Source organism: Spermophilus citellus, assembly GCF_964194105.1.
Source record: "Spermophilus citellus genome assembly, chromosome: 7".
Lineage (NCBI taxonomy): Eukaryota > Metazoa > Chordata > Mammalia > Rodentia > Sciuridae > Spermophilus > Spermophilus citellus.
The window spans coordinates 25,973,316-25,996,051 of NC_138188.1; the positions used below are offsets into that span (position 1 = coordinate 25,973,316).

The 22,736-nt window shown below is 36.8% G+C and overlaps 1 protein-coding gene across 9 annotated transcripts in view; it reads left to right on the top strand.

Moving 5' to 3' along the window:
• Positions 1 to 22,736, top strand: part of RBM6 (RNA binding motif protein 6) — a 99,775-nt gene that overhangs the window by 28,079 nt on the left and 48,960 nt on the right. For 6 of the 9 annotated variants that reach the window (XM_081300995.1, XM_081300990.1, XM_081300989.1 and 3 more), the window contains one exon: positions 19,276 to 19,349. The exons of 2 other annotated variants lie outside the window; for them this stretch is intronic. In XM_081300995.1, coding sequence (XP_081157121.1) covers positions 19,276 to 19,349 — 74 coding nt within the window. Of the gene's footprint in view, positions 1 to 19,275; positions 19,350 to 22,736 lie in introns of those variants that run through there. One more of the 9 variants, XM_081300994.1, reaches the window with a different exon arrangement.

Here is a 22,736-nt window from a genome sequence, read left to right on the forward strand (position 1 = left end):
AATATTTTTAGGACTGCATAATATGAAATAGTTTAAAAATAAAGGTAATCTTAAAGTGACCTGTTTTGTAGAATTTTAAATTTAAGAAAGAGCATTAATCTCACAAAACATAGAATTATAATAATCGAGCTAAAGAAATCTTCAAGTTAAGAGCATATAATATTTTTGAGGATATAGTTTATTTTTATTTATTTATTTATTTTTTATATTTTTGAGAGAGATAATTTTTTTAATATTTATTTTTTAGTTTTCGGCTGACACAACATCTTTGTTTGTATGTGGTGCTGAGGATCGAACCCGGGCTGCACGCATGCCAGGCGAGCGCGCTACCGCTTGAGCCACATCCCCAGCTCCTATAGTTTATTTTTAAATACTTTACCATTAAATTGAATTTTTACATTAGGTAGTTTTTTTATATTTATTTTTTAGTTATAGGTGGACAAAATATCTTTTATTTTATTTAATTTTTTATTTTTATATGGTGCTAAGGATTGAACCCAGTGCTTCACACATGCTAGGCGAGCACTCTACCTCTGAGCCACAAAAAAGCCTGATAATTATTTCTTTAAATGGGTTTCTTAGAAGAAGATTATCCACAAAAGTAAATTTTATGGTTGAAAGAATATAGTATTTGTGTTAAGTTCAGTAAGTGTTTTTTTTCTGCAATTTGATAATCAACTTAGAAATATTATTTCTCAGAAAGCAATTATTTCTTTTTTTAAAATATATTTTAGTTGTTAATAGACCTTTATTTTATTTATTTATATATGGTGCTGAGAATCAAACCCAGTGCCTCACACATGCCAGGCAAGTGCACTACCACTGAGCCCCAGCCCCCAGCCCCAGAAAGCAATTATTTCTTTGTTTTAAAACATCAACCCTGAATTTGGAGCACATGACTAAAAGTAGTTACGTTTTTGTTATTGCACATCTCAATTTTGTTGGTTTTATTTGTTTTTTTTGCATGTGTCTTCTACATGTCTTTCTTTGAAAACTAAAGGTAGAATTTACAGGCTAATGATACTGTTTAATTCTCAGGATAATAGCCTCAATCTTGTCACAAACTCTGCTTTAATTAAGTTTTGATGTATTTAGGAAATGAGTGTATTAATGTTTAAATAGCAGTAGACCAAACTCTTCGTTTCTTTAGTACTCATTGACTTACTTTTTTTTTTTTTAGAGAGAGAATTTTTTTAATATTTATTTTTCAGTTTTCAATGGACACATCTTTATTTTATTTTATGTGGTGCTGAGGATCGAACCCAGCGCCCCACCATGCCAGGCGAGCGCATTACCGCTTGAGCCACATCCCTAGCCCTACTCATTGACTTTCTATTTACATTGTCAGATTTATTAGCAGAGTAAAAATTACTTTTTTTCTTTATTTTATTTTTTTAACTATGCATGACAATAGAGAATATTTTATTAAAATTTTTTTTAGGGCTGGGGCTGTAGCTCAGTGGTAAAGTGCTTGCCTCACATGTATGAGATACTGGGTTTGATCCTCAGCACCACATAAAAATAAATAAAGATACTGTGTGCTCATCTACAACTAAATAAATACTAAAAATATATATATTTTAGTTGTTGATAGACCTTTATTTTATTTATCTGTATATGGTGCTGAGAATTGAACCCAGTGCCTCACACATGCCAGGTAAGTGCACTACCACTGAGCCACAGCCCCAGACAATAGAGTATATTTTGACATATTATACATACATGGAGTATAACTTCTCATTCTTGTGGTTACACATGATGTGGAAAAATTACTTTAATATACAGGGTCTAAAGAGCAAATTCTTAAATTTGCTGGCTATTAGTATTGTGACTGACAGACAAAAGACAATAGATACATGTGAAATCATCCTGGACAGTGATTTTTATTAAAAAGGCATTTTATTGGGGCTGGGGCTGTAGCTCAGTGGTTGAGCGCTTGCATCATACCTGTGAGGCACTGGATTTGATCTCAGACCACATAAAAATATATGAATAAATAAAAATATTGTGTCCAGCTACAACTAAAAATTTTTTTTAAAGTATTTTATTATATAAAGTGATATGTACTTTATAGTTTTTTTCTTTTAATGAAAGAATTGGATTACCCTTGTCCATGTTACCAGTGTTAACACCTTTTTTGTGATAAGTAGAATGAACTTTTGAAAATATTATTCAGATCATGTTATTCCTATGCCTAAAACCCTCTAATGGCCTTCCATTTTCACTTGGAAGAAATTCCCAACTCCTTATTCTGACATAACAAATTTCTGCATGAGCTGGTCCTTGGCTGTTTGTCTGACTTCATCCTGTACTGCTCTCTATTTGCCCTATTACACTGTAGCCATACTGAGCTTTTCTCTGGACCTTTACTAGTACGAACTTCCTTCTGTTGTGTCAGAGCCTTTGTACTGCCCTTGCTTCTGATCCTCACTCATCTTCGGAGGTTTAGTTCTTAAGTTTCGCCTTTCTGAAGCCTAGTCTCACCATCTAATTTAAACTCACCCTGTAGTCATTTTTTATTATATCCTTATGCATAGATCAATCATTTTGATAGTTTGCTTGATGGTTTTATGTATTTTCCTCTAGAAAGTTAGCTCCATGGCAGCAAGAACCTTGTCTGTATTGTTCCCTCCTGCTTCCCTAGTGCTTGGCACAGTCAGTTCTATGATGTGGAGAACAGTTGTGATCTTAAGTGAAGGCATTAAAGGGTAGTTTAGATTTCATGGCAATATAACTTAGGTTTTACATATTTGCTGAAGAATGTGTCTTGGGACAACCAGATGTTCTGAGAACTTTAACATTTACTCTTTGTAAGATCATGTGTAACCCATCCGGTGTGGTGGCTCACCTGTAATCCCAACAGCTTGGGAGGCTGAGACAGGAGGATCACAAGTTCAAAGCCAGCCTCAGCAACTTGGCAAGATAGGGTCTCATTGAGTTTCTTATCTCTAAATAAAATATTAAAAAGGCGTTGGGAATATACCTCAGTGGTTCAGTGCCCCTGAGTTCAATCCTCAATACCAAAAAGAAAAAAGATCATGTGTAAACTCAGTGGGAAAAGATGACTTTTATAAAGAAAAATGACAGAGTTTTAGAATGAATAATGATCAGGAAGAGTCCATGCTAGATGGATGTGCTCATAAAAGGGGAATTGTTGGGTAGAGTTCATCCTTTTAGTTGATGTAATGAACTCTATAACAGAGAAAAGATTAATGACTGTTCACTTGACTCTAGTAATTTGTTCATTTTTGTCCCATTTAGAGCTATATAAATATAGGGTCAAGGGTCCAGAATCGGAGGTGTTAAATTAATTTATAATTTTTTTCTGGTCATAGAAATGGAATGTGGTACATAGATGATATATGAATTATGTCCCCTACAAGGATGAATACTCAGGACAATACTTTAGCAGCAAAATCTGTGGATATTCTAACAGGACTAAATGAACACTGTAAAGAGATTCAATATAGGCCAAGATTTGCTTCAAAAGACTTTTGCTGAAAATTTAACAAAAATTTGATATTTAAAAATTTAAATATATTTAAAAAATTTTCAGACTATACATTGTGATATTTAAATTACCTTAAGTTATATTATTATTTCTGGAAAAAGTATCAGGAGTAAAATGACTTTTGATGATTGGAATAATAAGCTTTGGTATATCTTACATATGATGGAATACTGTGCAGCAGTAAAACTCAAGAAGCTACTCATGCATATAACAGCATGGTTGGTTCTTTTTTTTTTTTTTTTTTTAAAGAGAGAGTGAGAGAGGAGAGAGAGAGAATTTTTTTAATATTTATTTTTTAGTTCTCGGCGGACACAACATCTTTGTTGGTATGTGGTGCTGAGGATCGAACCCGGGCCGCACGCATGCCAGGCGAGCGCGCTACCGCTTGAGCCACATCCCCAGCCCATGGTTGGTTCTTGAAGGCATTTTGCTGATTGAAAGAAACTAGACTCAAGAGCCTATATGTACTGGCTGAGAAGGAGTGAAGTACTGATATATGCTACAACTTGCATGAGCCTTGAAAACCTTGTGAAAGAAGCAGATAGAAAAACCAATGGGTTCTTGAAATTTCTACAAAGATAGAAAGCAGATAAGTGATTATAAGAGAGATTTCTCCTCTGAGTGAATGATTAGTGACTACTTAATGGATATGGGGTTTGCTTTGGGCTGATAAAAATATCCTGGAACCAGATAATGTTGATGGTTGCACACTTTGTGAGTATACTGAATGCTGCTGAATTGTAGACTTTAAAAATGGTGCATTTTATGTTATGTGTTATTTTGGGGGATAGGGTGTTTTGTTATGTTGCCCAGACTGCTTTGAAACTACTGGGCTCAAGTGATCCTCTTGTTTCAGCCTCACAGATGTCTGGGACCACAGGCATGTGTCACCATGTGTAGCTTTTTTTTTTTTCTATTTTTTTTTTTTTTAAGACTATACATTGTGATTTCACTTTTGATGTTCTGGAAAAGGTAGAATTTTAGGGATAGAAAATAATGGTTGCCAGGACGTTGGTGCAGGAGCTGACAGATATAGAAACGTGACAGAGGTTTTGAATGTAATAGATTTTTTTTTAAATATCTTGATTGTAGTAGTGGTTTATCAATGTTAAATTCACTGACTTTGGTATTATGGTTATGTTAGAGAAGTCAAGAACTATGATACATGCAGTTTTCTTATGGCTCAAAAGAAATATTTGATATATCTGATAGGAGGAAAGAAGAGAGTAATATTAGAGGGGCAAAATGTTGCCAATAGTTAAATCTAGATAAAAAGGATTGTGTTTTACTTTAACTATTATTCTTGCAAGTTCTTTGTAATTTGGAAATTCCAGAACAGTGTAAAATGGAGCTGGGAGTGGTGTCATACACTTGTAATCCCAGCAGCTTGGGAGGCTGAGGAAAGTGGTTCGCAAGTTCAAAGCCAGCCTCAGCAACTTAGTGAGCCTAAGCAACTTAGCAAAACCCTGTCTCTAAAATAAAAAAGGAATGGGGATGTGGTTCAGTGGTTAAGCGCCTCTGGGTTCAATCTCTAGTACCAAAAACAAACAAACAAACAAAAAAAAGAGTTGTAAAATGGACATCAAGCTGATATATTTTATTTTAAAATGTTATCTATTCATTCATTTTGCCAAGCTGAGGATTTAGACACGGTTTTACTAAATTGCTGAACTTGCTTTGAACTTGGCGGTTCTCCTATCTCAACTTCCCTTGTAGCTGGGATTATAGGTATGCGCCCCTGTGCCTAACTCTGATATATTTTATTTTTATTTTATATTTGGTACTGGGGTAGAATCCCAGGGCCTGGTGTGTGCTAGGCAAGTATTCTGCCACTGAATTATAATAACTAAATGATCAGCAGAAGGCTTGCAAACTGAAGACTATAATGAATAGCTTCTGTCAACATGAGATTGTAAGAGTGGGCCCTAGATAGCAGGATCATGACCATTCATTTTGTTAGAAATCCAGATTCTCGGGGCTGGGGATATGTGGCTCAAGTGGTAGCGTGCTCGTTTGGCATGCGTACGGCCCGGGTTCAATCCTCAACACCACATACAAAGATGTTATGTCCGCCGATAACTGAAAAATAAATATTAAAAAATTCTCTCTCTTTCTCTCAAAAAAAAAAAAATCCAGATTCTCAGACCCTACCCCTAGAGCTACCAAATCACAAACTCTGGAGGTGGGGCTTAGCAATCTGTGCTTTAACAAGGCCTCCAGATGGTTCTGATGTGCCTTGAATTGTGAGAACCACTGCATTTGATTAACTGTTTGTTTAAATTCTTTATATTTTTGTACTGTGGCTTGAACTTATGGGTGCATTATCACTGAACTACACTCCAAGTACTTTTTATTTATTTTATTTTTTTTAAGAGAGAGAGAGAGAGAGAGAGAGAGAGAGAGAGAGAGGGAGGGAGGGAGGGAGGGAGGGAGGGAGAGAATTTTTAATATTTAGTTTTAGTTCTCGGTGGACACAACATCTTTTGTTGGTATGTGGTGCTGAGGATCGAACCTGGGCCGCACGCATGCCAAGCGAGCACGCTACCGCTTGAGCCACATCCCCAGCCCCCAAGTACTTTTTAGTTTTTATTTTGAGACAGAGTCTTGCTAAGTTACTGAGGGTCTTGCTAAATTGCTAAAACTGGCCTTGCTTGTGATCTTGGAGAGATAGGTGTGTGTCACTATACCCAGCTAGATTCTTTAATTCTAGAACTTTTTGCACAGTTTAAAAATAACTCAAAGCTAGTGTGGTAGTGTAGTGTCTCTGGGTTCAATACCCAGTACCCCCCCAAAAAAAAAATTTTTAAAAAGTGCCAGCACAAGCTGGGCGCAGTGGCACATGACTGTTATCCCAGCAGCTCTGGAGGCTGAGGCAAGAGGATTGCGAGTTCAGAGCTAGCCTCAGCAAAAGCGAGGTGCTAACAACTCAGCAAGACCGAATTACTAAATAAAATACAAAATAGAGCTTGGGATGTGGCTCAGTGGTTAAGTACCCCACTGAGTTCAATCCCCAGTACCTCTGTCCTAAAAAAAAAGTGCCAGTGCACATTTTGCAGCGTTTTTTTGGCATTCACAGAATAGACAAGTAAACACTTTTAGTTTCTTAGGTAGAAATTGACCATAGTCTGCTTGGAAAATATTACATGTACTTGTTGCATCTCTAAAACTTGAAAAGCTCCTGCCTTCCACCAAGAGTCTTAATCAGATTTTTTTACCACATTTAGGGTGTATGTTCACAGATAGCTTTAAGGAAAGATGGCAGAACTTAAAAAAATAAAAATGTATAAAATACCAGGAGGTGGTTTTAGGGCTGGGTGAATCTTATGGAGGCAATGGATGGCTGACCTAGAGAAGAATTCCATGATTTGGTGCTGGAGAGATCAGGTAAGCTTGGGGAGAGGGCCTGGAAGTTGGGTTAAATTTAGTCATTTTTGAAATGACCTAGGGTTTGTCTTATTTATTTTAAAATTCCCTACCCAAAGACTTTCCAGTAGAAAGTTCTGTTAATGAGCTATGGTTTTGTAAGCTTTACGTTTGTTTTAAGATATTATCTCTCTTATGAAAAATTACCTTTGTATAGATTCTGGGAATGGAAAACTTGTCTACTTGTATACACACTTTTTTTTTTTTTTAATAACATACTCTACCATTCAACTATATCCACATCCCTTTTTATTTTTATTTTGAAATAGGATCTCTGTGTGTTGCTGCAGCTGGCTTTGAACTTGTGATCCTCCTTCCTCAGTTTCCCGAGTTACTGAGATTATTGGTGTGCCCACCATGCCCAGCCTGGTCATAATATATTTTGAACCTCATTAGATGATATGTTGGTTGCTGCAGAATAGGGGCTTTTTGGACTCTTAGGGAAGTGACGGTTTGAAGTTACTGTAGACTGCAGGAATGATAAGGTACCAAGCTTTAGTGTCAAGGGAAGTGTGAGATTTAGTTCTATTAGCTAATGAAGGGAAGGGTGACCTAATAAAATGTCTTTTCAGGGCTTGGTTAGGACTATTCATTTTTCAGGGTTCGCTGCTGATACTTCTTCCTCCTCTTCCTTTTTCTTTTTCCCTCTTCCTCTCCCTGTCCCTTTCCTTTTCCCCCTCTCTCATTCTTTTCCTCTTCCTTTTTGCCATCCTGAGTATCAAATCCAGGGCTTCATTCATGCTAGGTAACATATAGATGACATATAGATGAAATACACATTCTTTCCTGGGTGCTAAGTCATTCTTTAGTTGGAGCTCCTTTGTTGAAACCCCTTAAAGTTAACAAGAATTGGCTAGTTGGTAGTTCATATTTCTGAAAGGGAAGTTTTAACACAATCATGGACTTTTATTGGTTCTCTGTCTGCTGCTTTTTGCGGGAGACTTTTTTGTATCCAGGTCTCATTCTAGATCTGAGAATGAGACATCTTTAACACCTTCTTTATTCATAAATAAGGACCACCAGATTGGTGAGTTTGGGTTGGTGAACTGTGTCACCTTAGAAGTCTCTATGTAAAAACCACACATAATATCTGGAGTTGGAAGAGGAGGTGGCTTTTTTTAGGCTATAGCAAGACAATGATGAGCAGAACATTTTAACTGTTTTTTTTTTTTTTTCTTTTTTACTGATCGTCTTAATTACTGTTCTATTTTGGAGGGTAGAGTCCTTTTCTGAATAGATTTTGAAGTTATCTATTTTGATTTGTGTGTAAAATGCTTTAGAAAAGGGACTGTCCTATGCTCTGCTATTCTATGTCCATCAGAATATTTCCAAATTTGCAGGAGATAATTTGCTTTAGATAAAGTGTCTCAAGATACTGCCATTTTTTTTTTTTTTTTTTTTTTTTTTGGTGCCATGTAAGAAAATCCAGGGGCTGTGGGTGTAGCTCAGTGAATGAGTGCAGGCTTAGAATGCATGAGGCTGTGGTTTATACCCCCCAAAACACCCAAAGGGAAAAAATAAAAATAAGACAAAAATCTGAGTTCTTAGACTGGGTAGTTCGAGTGATGGTAGGAAAGAGGAGCAAGTTCAATTGTGGGGTGTGTTTTTTGTTTTTTATCTTTTTCTCAGATTAAATGCTATCCTCATAGGCTTCCAATCTATATGGTCCCGAGCATGGAAATCTTGGCAGAAGCCCCCAATTAAAGAAGTTGCCAGATTGTGCATATTCTTTTTCTTTTTTAGTTGTAGATGGACACAATTACCTTTACTTTTTTTGTTTTTTTTAAGGGTAAAGTTACAGTTTTTATTATTATTATTTTTTGTGGTGCTGGGGATTGAACCCAGGGCTTTGTGCATGTGAGGCAAGCACTCTACCAACTGAGATATATCCCCAGCCCTGCTTTTACTTTTTATTCATTTATTTTATGTGGTACCAAGGGTCGAACCCAGTGCCTCATGTGTTCTACCACTGAGCTACAGCTCCAACCCAGGTTTTGCATATTTTTGCATATTCTGAAATATCAGTTTTGAGACATAGGCAGGTTGTAGTCTCTTCCTCAGAACCATTAGTTGAGGTGGGGTTACCTCTCTGGTTGAGGAAGGTGTCTGAACTCTTTGTCTACAGACCTCTGTGAGTTCTTTACCCTTCTTGAGGTAGAAATGCTTCTGGCTTCACTGGTCTTAATTGACCTGTTTTGCCAAATGTTCAGGTGTCTTTGGCTTAGTGGACAAAGTTTTATAATTATAAATAGGGTTTCCTGTGCTTTTTTGGTGATTAGATTAATTTACTAAAGAATTTTCCTTTGTTGGAGCCATAAGAAGAAAAGGGCTATTAATCAGTCCCTATAGTGCAGGGGCCTCCTTAACTCACAGCCTCATCCCAGAGAAGGGAAATCTTTTATACAATCAGATTAAATGAGCAATGGCTACAGAACGTCCATTTACAGGATTTTAAAATACACTGGCTTTGGGCTGAGGTTGTAGCTCAGTGGTAGAGCACTTGCCCCACATTTGTTAGAGGCACTGGGTTCAATTCTCAGTATAAATAAGGTCTGCCAACACACACACACACACACACACACTGGCTTCTTCCTTTAACCTTCCTTTTTTAAAAAAATATTTTTTAGTTGTGGATAGACACAAAATCTTTATTTTTATGTGGTGCTGAGGATCTAATGCAGGGCAAGTGCTCTACCACTGAGCTACAGCCCCAGCCCTTACCTTCCCTTTGTTCTGTGCTCATACTTCCTAGCTTACTGTTTCTACCTTCAGGAAATGAGACCATACCAGTGGTCAATCTAATGTAAATTGATTGTAAATGTAATGTATGTAATTTAATATAAATTGATTTTTACCTGCTTCCATGTTTCTTAGGTTATCACTTAGCTCTTTTATCTGATTTAAATAAAGCCCTTCTTCAAACTAGATAGTAATGGTAGTTGTACTACTTTGTGAATATATGGTTGAATGCCAAGTTGTTTTTTTTTTTTTTTTTTGTACCTGGGATTGAACCCTTCTCGAGGTAGAAATGTTCCTGGCTTCACTGGTCTGAATTGACCTGTTTTGCCAAATGTTCAGGTGTCTTCGGCTTAGTGGTCAAGGTTTTATAATTATAAATAGGATTACATTATTATATTAAAGAGTGCTTAATAACTGAGTTCTTTCTGTTTTTTTTTTTTTTTTTTTTTTTTGAGACAGGGTTTTTCTAAGTTGCTGAAGGCCTCATTAAGTTGCTAAGGCTGGCTTTGAACTTGTTATCCTCTTGCCTTAGCCTCCTCAGCCTCTGTGATTACAGGCCTGAGCCACTGCACCTGGTGGTGAACTATAAACTTTAAAAGGGTGAATCAATAATGTTTGAATTCTGTTTCCATTTAAAAAAAAAAAAAAAACTTTCTTGAAGATTGACTGAAAAGTCACAGAAAAAATTGATTGATTTCTTAAAGATATTTTTTTTTAATTTTTTTTTTCTAAAGAGAGAGTGAGAGGAGAGAGAGAGAGAATTTTTTTTTAATATTTATTTTTTAGTTCTTGGCGGACACAACATCTTTGTTGGTATGTGGTGCTGAGGATCGAACCCGGGCCGCACGCACGCCAGGCGAGCGTGCTACCGCTTGAGCCACATCCCCAGCCCTTAAAGATATTTTTATAAGAGAATATATGGAATTTAAGTTCAGATACTAAAGGCCTGGTTGGTACTTATATCTTTCTGATAGAGTTCATAATTGACTGTCCCTAATTTCAGTTAAGTACTTTATTTTATGCCTAGAAAATGTTATATTTTCATCTTAAAATATAACAGTGCTCTTTAACCTTGAAAAAGATACAATTCATTCTTTTGTGTTATCCACAAAATATGTGCCATCTTGATTAGTATGTGGCTCACCATTGTAATGTTATTTGTTAATTGATTCATTCATCTAAGCAATATCTGGGTGATATTGAGATGCTGGGTATAAGCTGATGAACATGAGCAACACAATATTTGAATGTAAGGAGCCTCAATTTTTGTGGAAAATGGGTATCTAGAATAAATGTTCTGTATTCCTTTTCTGAACGGTTCATAGCATCTTCTGTTTTTGTAAAGGAATCTGGGAATTTTTACACATCAGATTCTTTTGGCTTGAAAGTTTGAAGAATTTATTACTTTAGATAATTATTGATGAAAAGCACTTGGTCATTTCTAATCATAAAGTTATATAGGATGACAATAGGATGTGGTTAATTATTTTTGTGTTGCTATAACAGAACACCACAGACTGGGTAATTTATAAGAAAATTTTTTTTTCTTATTGTTCTGGAGACTGGGAAATACAATGTCAAGGAACTTATGTGTGGCAAAGGCCTTCATGCTGTGTCATTCCATTGTGAAAGGTGGAAGGCCGAGACAGGGAGTGAGAGGAAGTAGGTTGAACTCATTCTGTTAGAAACCCACTCCCACAATAACGTTAATTCATTCATAAAGGCAGAACCCTCATGACCTAATCACCTCTTAATAGCCCCATCTCCAAACTTTGTTGTTTTGGGCATTAAGTTTCCAACACATGAACTTTGGGGGACACATTAAAAAATTTAGACTTTTAGGAGCAACAAAATTTAAAAGACTAACACCTAAATGAATGCTTGAAGGCAATCATTAGTCAGATCAGTAAGTATTTAACTAAGCAAGTGCTCTACCACTGAGCCACAACCCCAGCCCATGTGCCTTGAATTGTAGAGACAAAATTTTCTGGGGTCTCATAGGAAATGATCAGAAAAGTAGAGAAAAATACATATAGATGGATATAGCTTTTTGGTGTGTTTGCTGAAAGAAGACTGATTATACCTGTATTCCAATACATGTTTTTGTTTATGTTTTTTGAGATGGGGTTTTGCTGTGTTGCCCAGGCTGACCTTGAATTACTGGGTTTAAGCTATCCTTCTGCCTTGTAATTGTAGGTGTATGCCATCTTGTCTGGCTCCAGTGCATTTCTGTCCCCCCCCCCCCCCTTTGTAATACCAGAGGAGAGTAGCTGTTTTATACATAGAAACATTTAAAGTTTCCAGTATTGGAGAAGTGTCCTTTTCTTCTCCTCAACCCCCATTCTTTGTGGTGCTTGGAATTGAACCCAGGGCCTTGTGCATGCTAGACTGTACCACTCAGCTATACTCCCTGCCTCCATCCCTATCTTTTTTTTTCTTTTTTTCATTTTTCTTAAAGAGGCATCTTTATGTCTATGGTTCATTCAATGGCTTTAACGGTAGAAGGAGCAGGGAACTCAGATTAAAACAAAACAAAACATTCCTTTGTCCTGTGCTTACTTTGGACATTCACACATGCTTCTGCTTTTGTCAAAAGTGAAACTTTGAGGGCTGGGGATATAGCTCAGTTTGTAAAGTGCTTGCCTCATATGCACAAGGCCCTGGGTTCAATCCCCAGCACCACACACAGAAAAAAAGTAAAACTTTGGGGGCTTGGCATGTGACTGCGTGGTAGCAGTGTGCCTTCACCGATATATGTATGAGTCCATGGGTTCAACCCCCAACACTGCAAAAAAAAAAAAAAAAAAAAAAAAAAAGAATACTGGTTGTCATAATTATCAAACACATGATAGAAAAATCTCTTGGTATAAAAACTGGGAAAGGGCTATGGAATAGCATTTCACAGCTATGCTGAAAAGAATATAGCTAGGGGCTGGGATTGTGGCTTAACAGTAGAATGGTTATCTAGCATGTGTGAGGCCCTGGGTTCGATCCTCAGCACCACATAAAAACAAATAAATAAAATAAAGGTATTGTGTCCAACTACTTCTAAAAAATAAATGTTAAAAAAGAAAAGAATATAGCTAGATAAGGTCATTTTTTAAAAAAAATCAAATGTCCCCAAGTGATAGTAAAATAGGAAAATCATCACATTCAACCAAACTTCATTAGTTTTCCCTAGAGACCTATATTAACTGGGTTTATGTCACAAACCAAACATTTTCCATTCTTTGTCTCCAAATCAAAGAAGAAATTAACAGCGATCTTGTCTTATGTTGTATCATGTGCAATATAAGAAATATAGAAATTCCCAGCTGCTATATGTACATTCTGTATGATTTGTTGGTTAAATACTATTTGTGGTATAAGGATATGTTTATTCATCCCCAAAGGACAAGCTAACAGGTGTAAAAGGTAGAAATAGAGCTTTGAGTGTAGAACCTCTCAAGAAAATTTTCCTAACAGACTTAATTTTTAAAACAGCAGTGGCTAGGCACGGAGGTGCATGCCTGTAATACCAGCAATTTGGGAGGCTGAAGTAGGAGAATTGTGAATTTAAATAAAGCCAGCCTCAGCAATTTAGCAAGGCCCTAAGCAACTCAGCAAGATCCTATCTCTGAATAAAATATAAAAAAGGGCTAAGTGCCCCTGGGTTCAATGCCAGTATCAAACAACAACAACAAAACCAACTAAAAACCAAAAAAAAAACGTGCAATTCTAATGATATAGTGTATTATGTTAAGGTAATAGAGTTTTCTCTTTCTTTTTGTGCTTGTCAGGGAAACCAGGATTTCGGGTATGCTAATGATGAGTTATACCCCTAGCCTGAGAGTAGAGTTTTTGTTGTGTCATTTTAGAAATTATTATTTATTAGAAAAACTTTTTAAAATTTTTTAGTTTCTGGATTAATATGGAACCCTAGAATATACTCACCTTGTTTATGAGGGAATGGATATGTTTGGCAAATGTATATACAGATCTGGTGAAATGGACCATTTTTTGGGGAAATCTTAATCAAGAATAAGCCTCTATTTATTTCAAAATGGCTGCCTGAAAGACTAGTGCTGCCCATAAGTTACCTAGAAACAGTGGTGTTTGCTGTTGAACTTGGGTGTAAAGTAGGGAGAAAATAAATCTTAAGTGAAATTGAGAGTTGGATATATGAACTTGTTCAAGAATGATATTAGTGGAAAGCAATGCTTATTTCCTGTGTCATGGAAGCAGAGAGATGGTGAAAGGTTTTTTTCCTCCTCTTGACACCAATCCATTTTGACACCAACAGGGTGTCCTCCAGTGCAATTAAATTCTGATGCTATCTGAATCCACAGGTTTAAGTTAAGAACTTAAGAGTCTACAGGTTTAGGTTAAGAACTCAGTCCCTCAAGACCACTTTTATTGGGGGTTGAGTGTAGAGTGCTTGCATGACTTGTGAGGCCCTGTGTTTCATCCTAGCAGCAAAAACAACAACAATAACAAAAACCCCTTTCTTCAGACACCAGTTGCCAGAGTGTCAAGTTTCAAGGTTATCTGCACTTTGTCTTGACTTGGCTACAGAGCTTATCCTTCCCATAATTTCCCCCTTCAAGTTCAGTAATTTGCTAGGACCCATCACAGAATTTGGGGAATCATTTACCAGTTTATCTAGGATAAAGAACAGCCAGATGTGGAGGTACATGCTATAACCCCCGGGATTCGGGAGGCTGAGGCAGGAGGATCACATGCTTGAGGCCAGCCTTAGCAACTTAGGCAAAGGATGAGGGTGTAACTCAATGTAGAATGCCCTGGGTTCAATCCCTGTAAAGACCCATTAGCCCACCTGTCTTCTTCTCAGCAAGTTATAGTTGAAGGAGAAGATAGTCTTTGTGGTAAAAATCTCTTTTATACTGTCAAGACTAACTTTACTATTGATGATTTCAAATGGTTCCTAGCAATTTAGACTATAAAGTTGTTTCGTTGTTTTTGGAGTGTTATTTCTTTAGGTGGATTATCTTCTGTGCCTACAAGAACCTTTTCTGTGAATTATAAAATTACATTTGGGAAATAAAATAAATCCCTGATTATCCTATTATAGCAATACAACCACTGTAATCATTTTCGTATACAGTTGTGTTGCATTATATGCATTTTCAGATTTTTGTATATTCATCTATGCTTTCTTGAATCCTGTCTCCCTCCCTCTATCCCATACCCTATTTTCTCTCTCATGGAATGATCATGGAAGATGGGGATGAGATTTAGCTATGGCTTCAGTTGGTTTCCATTTCCAAGTTTCTCTGAGTGTGAGCATTTACTGTGCTTGCTGTGATTCTGTTACTTAAAGCAATATATTTTTCATACATTATGGCCCTTAAATGCAAGCCAACCACTTCATCTGGTGTCAACCAAAGGAAAAATGATCTGTTGCAACGCTGGAGGAAAAACTGGCAATGTTGGACTTACCTTTATTGAAAGATGGTATGTTGTTCTTTACCTTGGGGTCTCCAAGTATGATATGACGTACATGGTTTTCATCTCACAGCTGATTTTTTTTTTTTGTTTGTTTCTAACCTTTGAGTTAGATTTAATTTCATTGTATTTAATTCCAGTCCCTTTTTTTTTAAATACACATTTTAAGTAATTATTCACAAGGGTATATTCATTTATGAAGCTTTTAAAATATATATCAAGTATCTTTCCATGGTACTATGTAATTTTTATAGCCATCATTTATAATAAAACATTTAAGTTGTCTTTTCAGAAGCATTTGGGGAGCCTGTAGACTCATTTCTTGAATGAATACTTTGTCTTGCTTATTCAGGCCCATTCACACTGGTTCTGCAATAGATTCTTTCTTTCTTTTTCTTTTTCTTTCTTTTTTTGTACTTGGGATTGAGCCTAGGGATATTTTACTACTGAGTTACATCCCCAGCCCTTTTCAATTATATATTTTGAAACAGTGTCTTGCTAAATTGCTGAAGGTCTCACTAAGTTGCTCAGGCTGGTTTGAATTTGCAGCCCTTCTGCCTCAGTCTGCCAAACCTCTGGGTTTACCGGTGTTCACCACCATGCCTGGCCAGTCATTGATGTTTTAAAATGGGAATAGCTGCTGTATTGTTAAGCTATTCTCAGGCATATGGGACCCTAAATGTAACTGGACTGGATAAAATTTGGAATTCAGTGTATTTAATCAATATAGAATCTTATTAAAAGAATGAAAGGGGCTGGGGATATAGCTCAGGTGGTAGAGTGCTTGCCTTGCATGCACAAGACCCTGGGTTCAGTCTTTTTTGTGAAAAAGAAAAAAGAATGAGAGGCTATCCAGTGTATAGTTAAAAGCATTCATTTGAATCTGGACTACCTAGATAAAAGAGCACAGTATTGATACTTATCATTAAGGTGACTTTTAGTACCATATCCTTTCTTTGCCTGTTTCCCTATCAGTAAAATGAGATTTATAATATTTGCCTTATAAGGTAGTCTCATGAGTAGTACATCAGTCTATGTAAAGGGTTCTGCAATTGAGCCTCGTTCCAACAAGTTCTACATAAATATTATTTGTATTGTCCTTTGGCAATCCTGAGTCTTCGGGGTCAGGGTACAACTATGAGTTTTGAACACATGGAATGCCTGAGATCACGTTTGAGTACTTCGCTTTTTAAAAAAGTTTTATGCAGTATAATTTTTTTTTTTAAACAGAGAGTGAGAGAGGAGAGTGAGAGAGAGAGAGAGAGAGAGAGAGAGAGAGAGAGAGAGAATTTTTTTTTAGTTCTCGGCGGACACAACATCTTTGTTGGTATGTGGTGCTGAGGATCGAACCCGGGCCGCACGCATGCCAGGCGAGCGCGCTACCCCTTGAGCCACATCCCCAGCCCCTATGCAGTATAATTAAACCTGAAATTTCAGTTCTTTTTTGATAGCTAAAGTTTCAAGCAGAAGAAATTGAGTGATGGGCTTGTGAATTTAATATTACAATGGGGTTGATGTGTACAGATGCTATTAGATAATGTCTCCTATACATGGTATGTTTTTCCTTCGCAGCAGTTTTAGTTTTGTTGTTTAGCAGAAGGTGGACATTATCATGGATCTTCTCTCTCTGTTTCTATTAACAGATTCTATTCTGTGTTCTTCTGGGTCATTCCAGTCACTTTTTGAAGCATAGGAAGGAAACTTAAGGCTTGGCAATTTTGTGTTAGTTTCCCATGCTTTGCATTTTGGTAGCTATGAAGCCGTCTACTTTTTGTTGGCCTGGGCACTCCTTTGAATAACTGTAGAGATAATCAACACATTTAAAAGCACATCTGCTTGTTCCATGGTTAGCTATTTCTGGTTATGGACATGCTTTTGAGTGTTTGCAGTAGATATTTGGCGATAACAGTTATCTTAGTTCCTTCTTTTATTCTACAAAATTTCCAAAGAATATTCTGAACCCTTTATAAAATGGAGAATGTTTTATGTTTCAGGTATTCATTGAATTTGGTCAAGAAAATTCACTTGAATTAAGTAACAAAACAATTTGTATTTTTCATGATATATACATATATATATATAAAGTATGTATATTGTTTCTTCAAAGAATTACTAATCAGAACTTGCTTTTGTGATAAATTTAAACAGATTGAATTCATTTTAATCTGTTGGTCCCAGTTTTAATCTATTAGCCTAAAATGTGAAATTAGAGTAGAAAATCTGCCTTTCAGCCTAAAGTACTGCTGACATTTCTAGTAGAGTTTGTTTCTTTTTTTGTGTTTGGGGGGGCGGGTGTTACTGGGAATTGAACTCAGAGCCACTCAACCACTGAGCCACATCCCTAGCCCTGTTTTGTGTTTCATTTAGAGACAGGATCTCACTGAATTGCTTAGCACCTGGCTTTTGCTGAGGCTGACTTTGAACTCCTGTTTTGACCTCCTGAGCAGCTAGGATTACAGGCCTGTGCCTCCATGCCCAGCAGCTTTTGTTTTTTCTTCCTAGGCATTTCCTAAAAGTCAAAGGAAGGCTCATCTGTATCGTTGTAACATTTCATAGTGAACTTGGAGTATTTAACAAGTCTAAAAGTGAAAAATTATTATCATATTAAAACATTTAGGCCATTAATTTCTCATAACAAGGAATCCTACTCATTTAATCAAATTTAATTTTTTTGTGGGTGGTTGGGGGTGTTTGTCCCTCAGATTGAGCTCAGGAACATTCTACTGCTAAGCTATATCCCCAACCCTTTTTATGTTTTATTTTGAGATAGGTTCTCACTAAGTTGGCCAGGCTCCATCAAATTTATGATTTTCCTGCCTAAATCACCTGTATTGCTGGGATTATAGGTGTGTGCCACCATGTCCAGCTAAATTTGATATTCTTCAAGTTATACTTTCTTTTTTCCCCCCCTTTTCTTTTTTGGTGTGAGGGTTGAACCTAGCGCCTCAATGCAGGCTCACTGTGTGCTCTACCATTGAGCTATAGTGCCAGCCAAGATATATTTTCTATTGCCCTAGGATTTTTTTGTTTGTTTGTTTGTGTGTGTATGTGTCTTTGATACCTTGATTCAGTTTCCTGTTGTTCCTATATATTTTGTGCTCAAAATGAAATGGACTTTGAGTTGTTTTACTTTCTTTGAGTTTTATTTCTCATCTGAACAAATCACATCTTTTCCTTGATGTTCCATTTAAAGAGTGCCACTCCTAGAGATAAATTTCTTTATCCTATGAGGCAGTGGAGGAACTGAGGAAGCCACTTGTGGAGCATTACAATGACAAGTGTATTTTTGTTGTCATATAGAGGCAGTATTAGGGAAATGATAGGATGAGTTAGTCTCAGGGGTCATGACAGCTGTAGGCCCATGCTACAAATAACACTTCTTCAGGGTTAAGGTGAAGGGTGTTTTATAACTCTAATGGTGTGTACAATTCTTGAACATTTATTGATTGCTAGCAACACCTGTCTTTCCCCTGATGGCTGCACTGCTCATCTTTATTCATAAGCATAATTTTGGACCCAACTATTAGTATTTATACTTGAATACCTCCTTCCTTTCATAAAGATTTTAGCTGAAACAACTTGAGTTGTTTGATATAAGGAAACAAAGAGAAGACCTGACATGGTCTCTCCCCTGCTAACCAGAAACTTCCTGTGATAACTAAATAGAATGTTTACTTCAGACTGTCAGTACTTCTCTTTGAAGGTGGTTTCTGTTTGAAAAGTGGTGATTATTAGCTTAGCATTGAATACTTGCTTCTCCTTCTCTCTGGATACTCCCCCCCCCCCCAGATAATTTCATGTTCTTGTTGATTTTGTTTTTCCAGAAGAAATGTTTTGGGTTCCCACATGAACTTTCTGTGGGATTACCCTGTTGTGGGGCACCTTCGACAGATCGACAGTGCTAAAGAGGGCAAAGATCTTCTTGGTTAATAGAAAAAAGCCAGTTTGGGATGAATCTCAAAAGTTCAGAAACATCCAGACTTTCTCCTTCAGTACTTTTTTCTATTTGGGGTAGCAACTTTGCCTTGTATAGGGGAGGGAGAAGCTAGTTGGGAGGGCTTATGTTTAAGGGGTTCACAAACAGGGGATTTAAGTGTGTCTTTTGTGTTTGCAAGGCACTAACATCACTCCCGTCTGTATTTAAATGCTGTCCCCAGGTTACGACTATGGCTATGTCTGCGTGGAATTTTCACTCTTGGAAGATGCCATCGGATGCATGGAGGCCAACCAGGTTGCTTTATACTTCGGTCAAATGATGCTGGAAGGATTTTTTTTTTTTTTTTTAATGTATGGGGAGGGAGGGTTTCAAATAATTTCATTTTGAAGAGGTGCAAGAAATCAAGTATCTTTAGCGCATACCATATCCTACCAAAAAACAGCTAGGAGGAGAAATTTTTAAAAGCCTGGGAATGTTTCTCTAGAAGAGTTAATGGGTACAGAGTGTGTTTTAAAAACTAGAGCCCAGTTGTGGTTGGACTAGATTCCAAAGACTTTAGATGGAAAAATATGACAGGCCTGGAGTGCTTCCTTCTAGAATGTGACTGAGATAGGAATCCTAAAGCAAAGAATGATCCTTGATTGTCCCCAAGGATCTGCCTGGCACAGCAGTTCTAGGTCAGTAGTCACATGCAGACCAAGGGTGAAGTCCACTGATGGTGACTTCTGTGGCACCAAGGTCCTTCCTGTATGTGCGCTTCTTTTAAAAGAAGGCTATTAGGGAGGAGAGAGGAGTGGATTGTGTCCATTGCATTCATCATTGTTCTTTGCCAGTTGGAATTTCATGTTCAAGTCCTTGACTGCATATAGTCAGAGCTGGTGTATCTAAATCTGTACTTATCTTATGTTTGATCCATTTGGAGCTATTTGGTTTGTCACCTAGAATTCTAATCTATATTTTTAATTGAACCCTGCCTGGTAGTTTTGGGGAGGAATTGCTAAATAGATAGAATCTGCCTTGACACAATGTTTCCTTGGGGGAAAGTAGTTTTCTTTGTGGTGTCTCAGTTCCTCCATCTGTAAAGTGGGAATAAGAAATTTAGGAATATTGATTTTTATGTACCCACTACCTTTTCTTAACAATGTGATTGCAGTGAGCCCAGCATCTTAAAAGAAGGCTGTGCCAGAGAAAAGTAGTTTTTATATGAGATTTTTTCCTCTTTGCTCCACTCAGCATGACTCATTACATTGTTTCCTTCTTTGGCTGTATTTTCCCTTTATGGATATGGAAATGACATACCCTAAATGCTTTGGGAGCAAGCATTGATATGAAAAAACTTTTTGATAACCTTACATCTTAGTAGCATAAGCACTGTCAAATCCTCAGAGAACACAGGGTTAACAGGGTTCTTATTGACTTAAAAAGGTTCTTACTACTATTCAGTGTTCATCACTGAATCAGTCATCAAGCAAATATTAGTTTTTATCAGAAATTGTACTCCAAAAATTTTTCTTATGGGGATTTTCTATCTCCTTATGTAGTTAACCACATTTCCTAGATTTTTATTCTTTCACTGTTGGCACTGCCACATGATAGAATCCTCCCTTGCTAAATTGCATAGGCTTCATGATTAAATCAGCACTCTCCAGTTTTGAAGAGAATAAAGGGTTCAATCTATATTTTTATGGTTTTTTTTCCCAACAGTCTGAACAAATTTGAGAACATAGTTTTAAGTTATAAGCAAGTTGTTCCTATCAGTTTTTTGCCACAGTACTTAATTCTGGGAGTGGTGGAACTATAATTGAGGAGATGCCATATCTTTTGTATTATTATTCTTTTTGTTTTGTTTTGGAGTACAAGGGATTGAACTTGGGCACTTGAGCCACATCTCTAGCCCCCACTTTTTTTTTTTTTTTTTTTTAATTTAGAGGCAGGGTCTACTTAGTTGCTTAATGCCTCGCTTTTGCTGAGGCTAACTTTGAATTATTCCTGCCTCAGACTCCTAAACTGCTAGGATTATAGGCGTGCACCACTGTGCCCGCCTGTATTATTATTATTATTATATATTTTTCCTTGAGTGGCATTAATTTTTATCAGCATTGTTTAATCTTTGATTTAAAAATATCAATATTTGTTTTCTGGCTCTTCCCTCCATTCCAACAAAAAATCTCATCTGAAGTATCCAGTCCTCTAAAAGATAATTTCAAACAGAACTAATGCAGCCTTTTGTAAAACCAAGGATTTTCCTAGGCACATTTTCTATTGGACCACATCTGGGAAAATGCTCATTTACATCAATGGCATTGAGAGGAGGTTACTTACCAACATTTTGCCTTACCCTCTTCATTCTGGGAACATTCTTTTTTTTTTTTTTTTTTTTAAATTTATTTTTTAGCTTTAGGTGGACACAATATCTTTTTTGTATTCTTATGTGGTGCTGAGGATCGAACCCAGTACCTCATGCATACTAGGCGAGCGTGCTACTACTTAAGCCATATCCCCAGCCCTGGGAACATTCTTAAGTCTTCCAGATCCCTGATAAATGATCCCTGTTCAGTGAATAAAGCAGGAGCAGGGCCAGTAATCTTTCAATTATGAACTAGAGTGTTTTGACAGATAGTAGTCCTTATGCATAGGATACAAAGTGGTGCTGTTTTTCAGGAATACAATTAATTAATTAATCTATTTATTTATTTATTGTTTAGGATACAGAACCCAAGGGTGTTTTGCTACTGAGCTATATTCCCCAGCCCTTTTTATTTTTTTAATTTTTAGGCAGGATCTCACTAAAGGTTAAAACTGTCCTTGAATTTGGCAATCCTCCCTTGGGCTCAGCCTCCCCAAATTGCTGGGATTATAGCCATGTACTGCCAGGAATACAATTAAGGGGTAGCCTCTACCTTCAAGGACCTAATAATATCTAGAAAGGATTTGGAGATTAAATAGTGCTCACAAATCCCATAGACTATTCTCTCAAGCTCCATATTTTTGTCTGAACTAATTTTTAGTATTCATTGGAGTTGATCCCCATTAAGATACCTTCCATATCCTTATATAGTCAAGCCCCATTTCCTATTTTTTATAAATATATATTTATAGTTGTTGATGGACATTTATTTATTTATTTATTTATTTATTTATTTATGTATGTATGTATGTGCAGTGCTAAGAATTGAACCCAGTGCCTCACACATGTGAGGCAAATGCTGTACCACTGAGCCGTAACCCCAGCCTCATTTTCTAAATTTTTATTCCTCCACTACTCATAGGACAGATTGCTGCCACTGCTATGTGATAGAATCCTCTCACTGAACTGCATAGATTTCATGATTAAATCAGCATTCTTTTAGTAGCCTTTACCATAGGTTGTGTGTATATTGTTCTGAAAGGAAAATTTTTGAGAATGAAATCTCTAGAGAATTTTTCATACTCAGGTAATATAATATAATATAATTTTTCATACTTAAAGGAAGGCAGGGATGGGGATGTATCTCTGTGGTAGAGTGCTTTCGTAACGTGCTTGAGGCCCTGGGTTCAATCCTTAGTGCTCTCAAAAAAAGAAAAGAAAGAAAGAAAGGAATGCATTTGTAGTCAGATGTTATTCCCTAGTTGGGTTATCTTTGGCATGTTTCTTAATCTCCTGAGGCCTCAGTTCCCTCTGTTCCCAGTATCTCAAGGGGT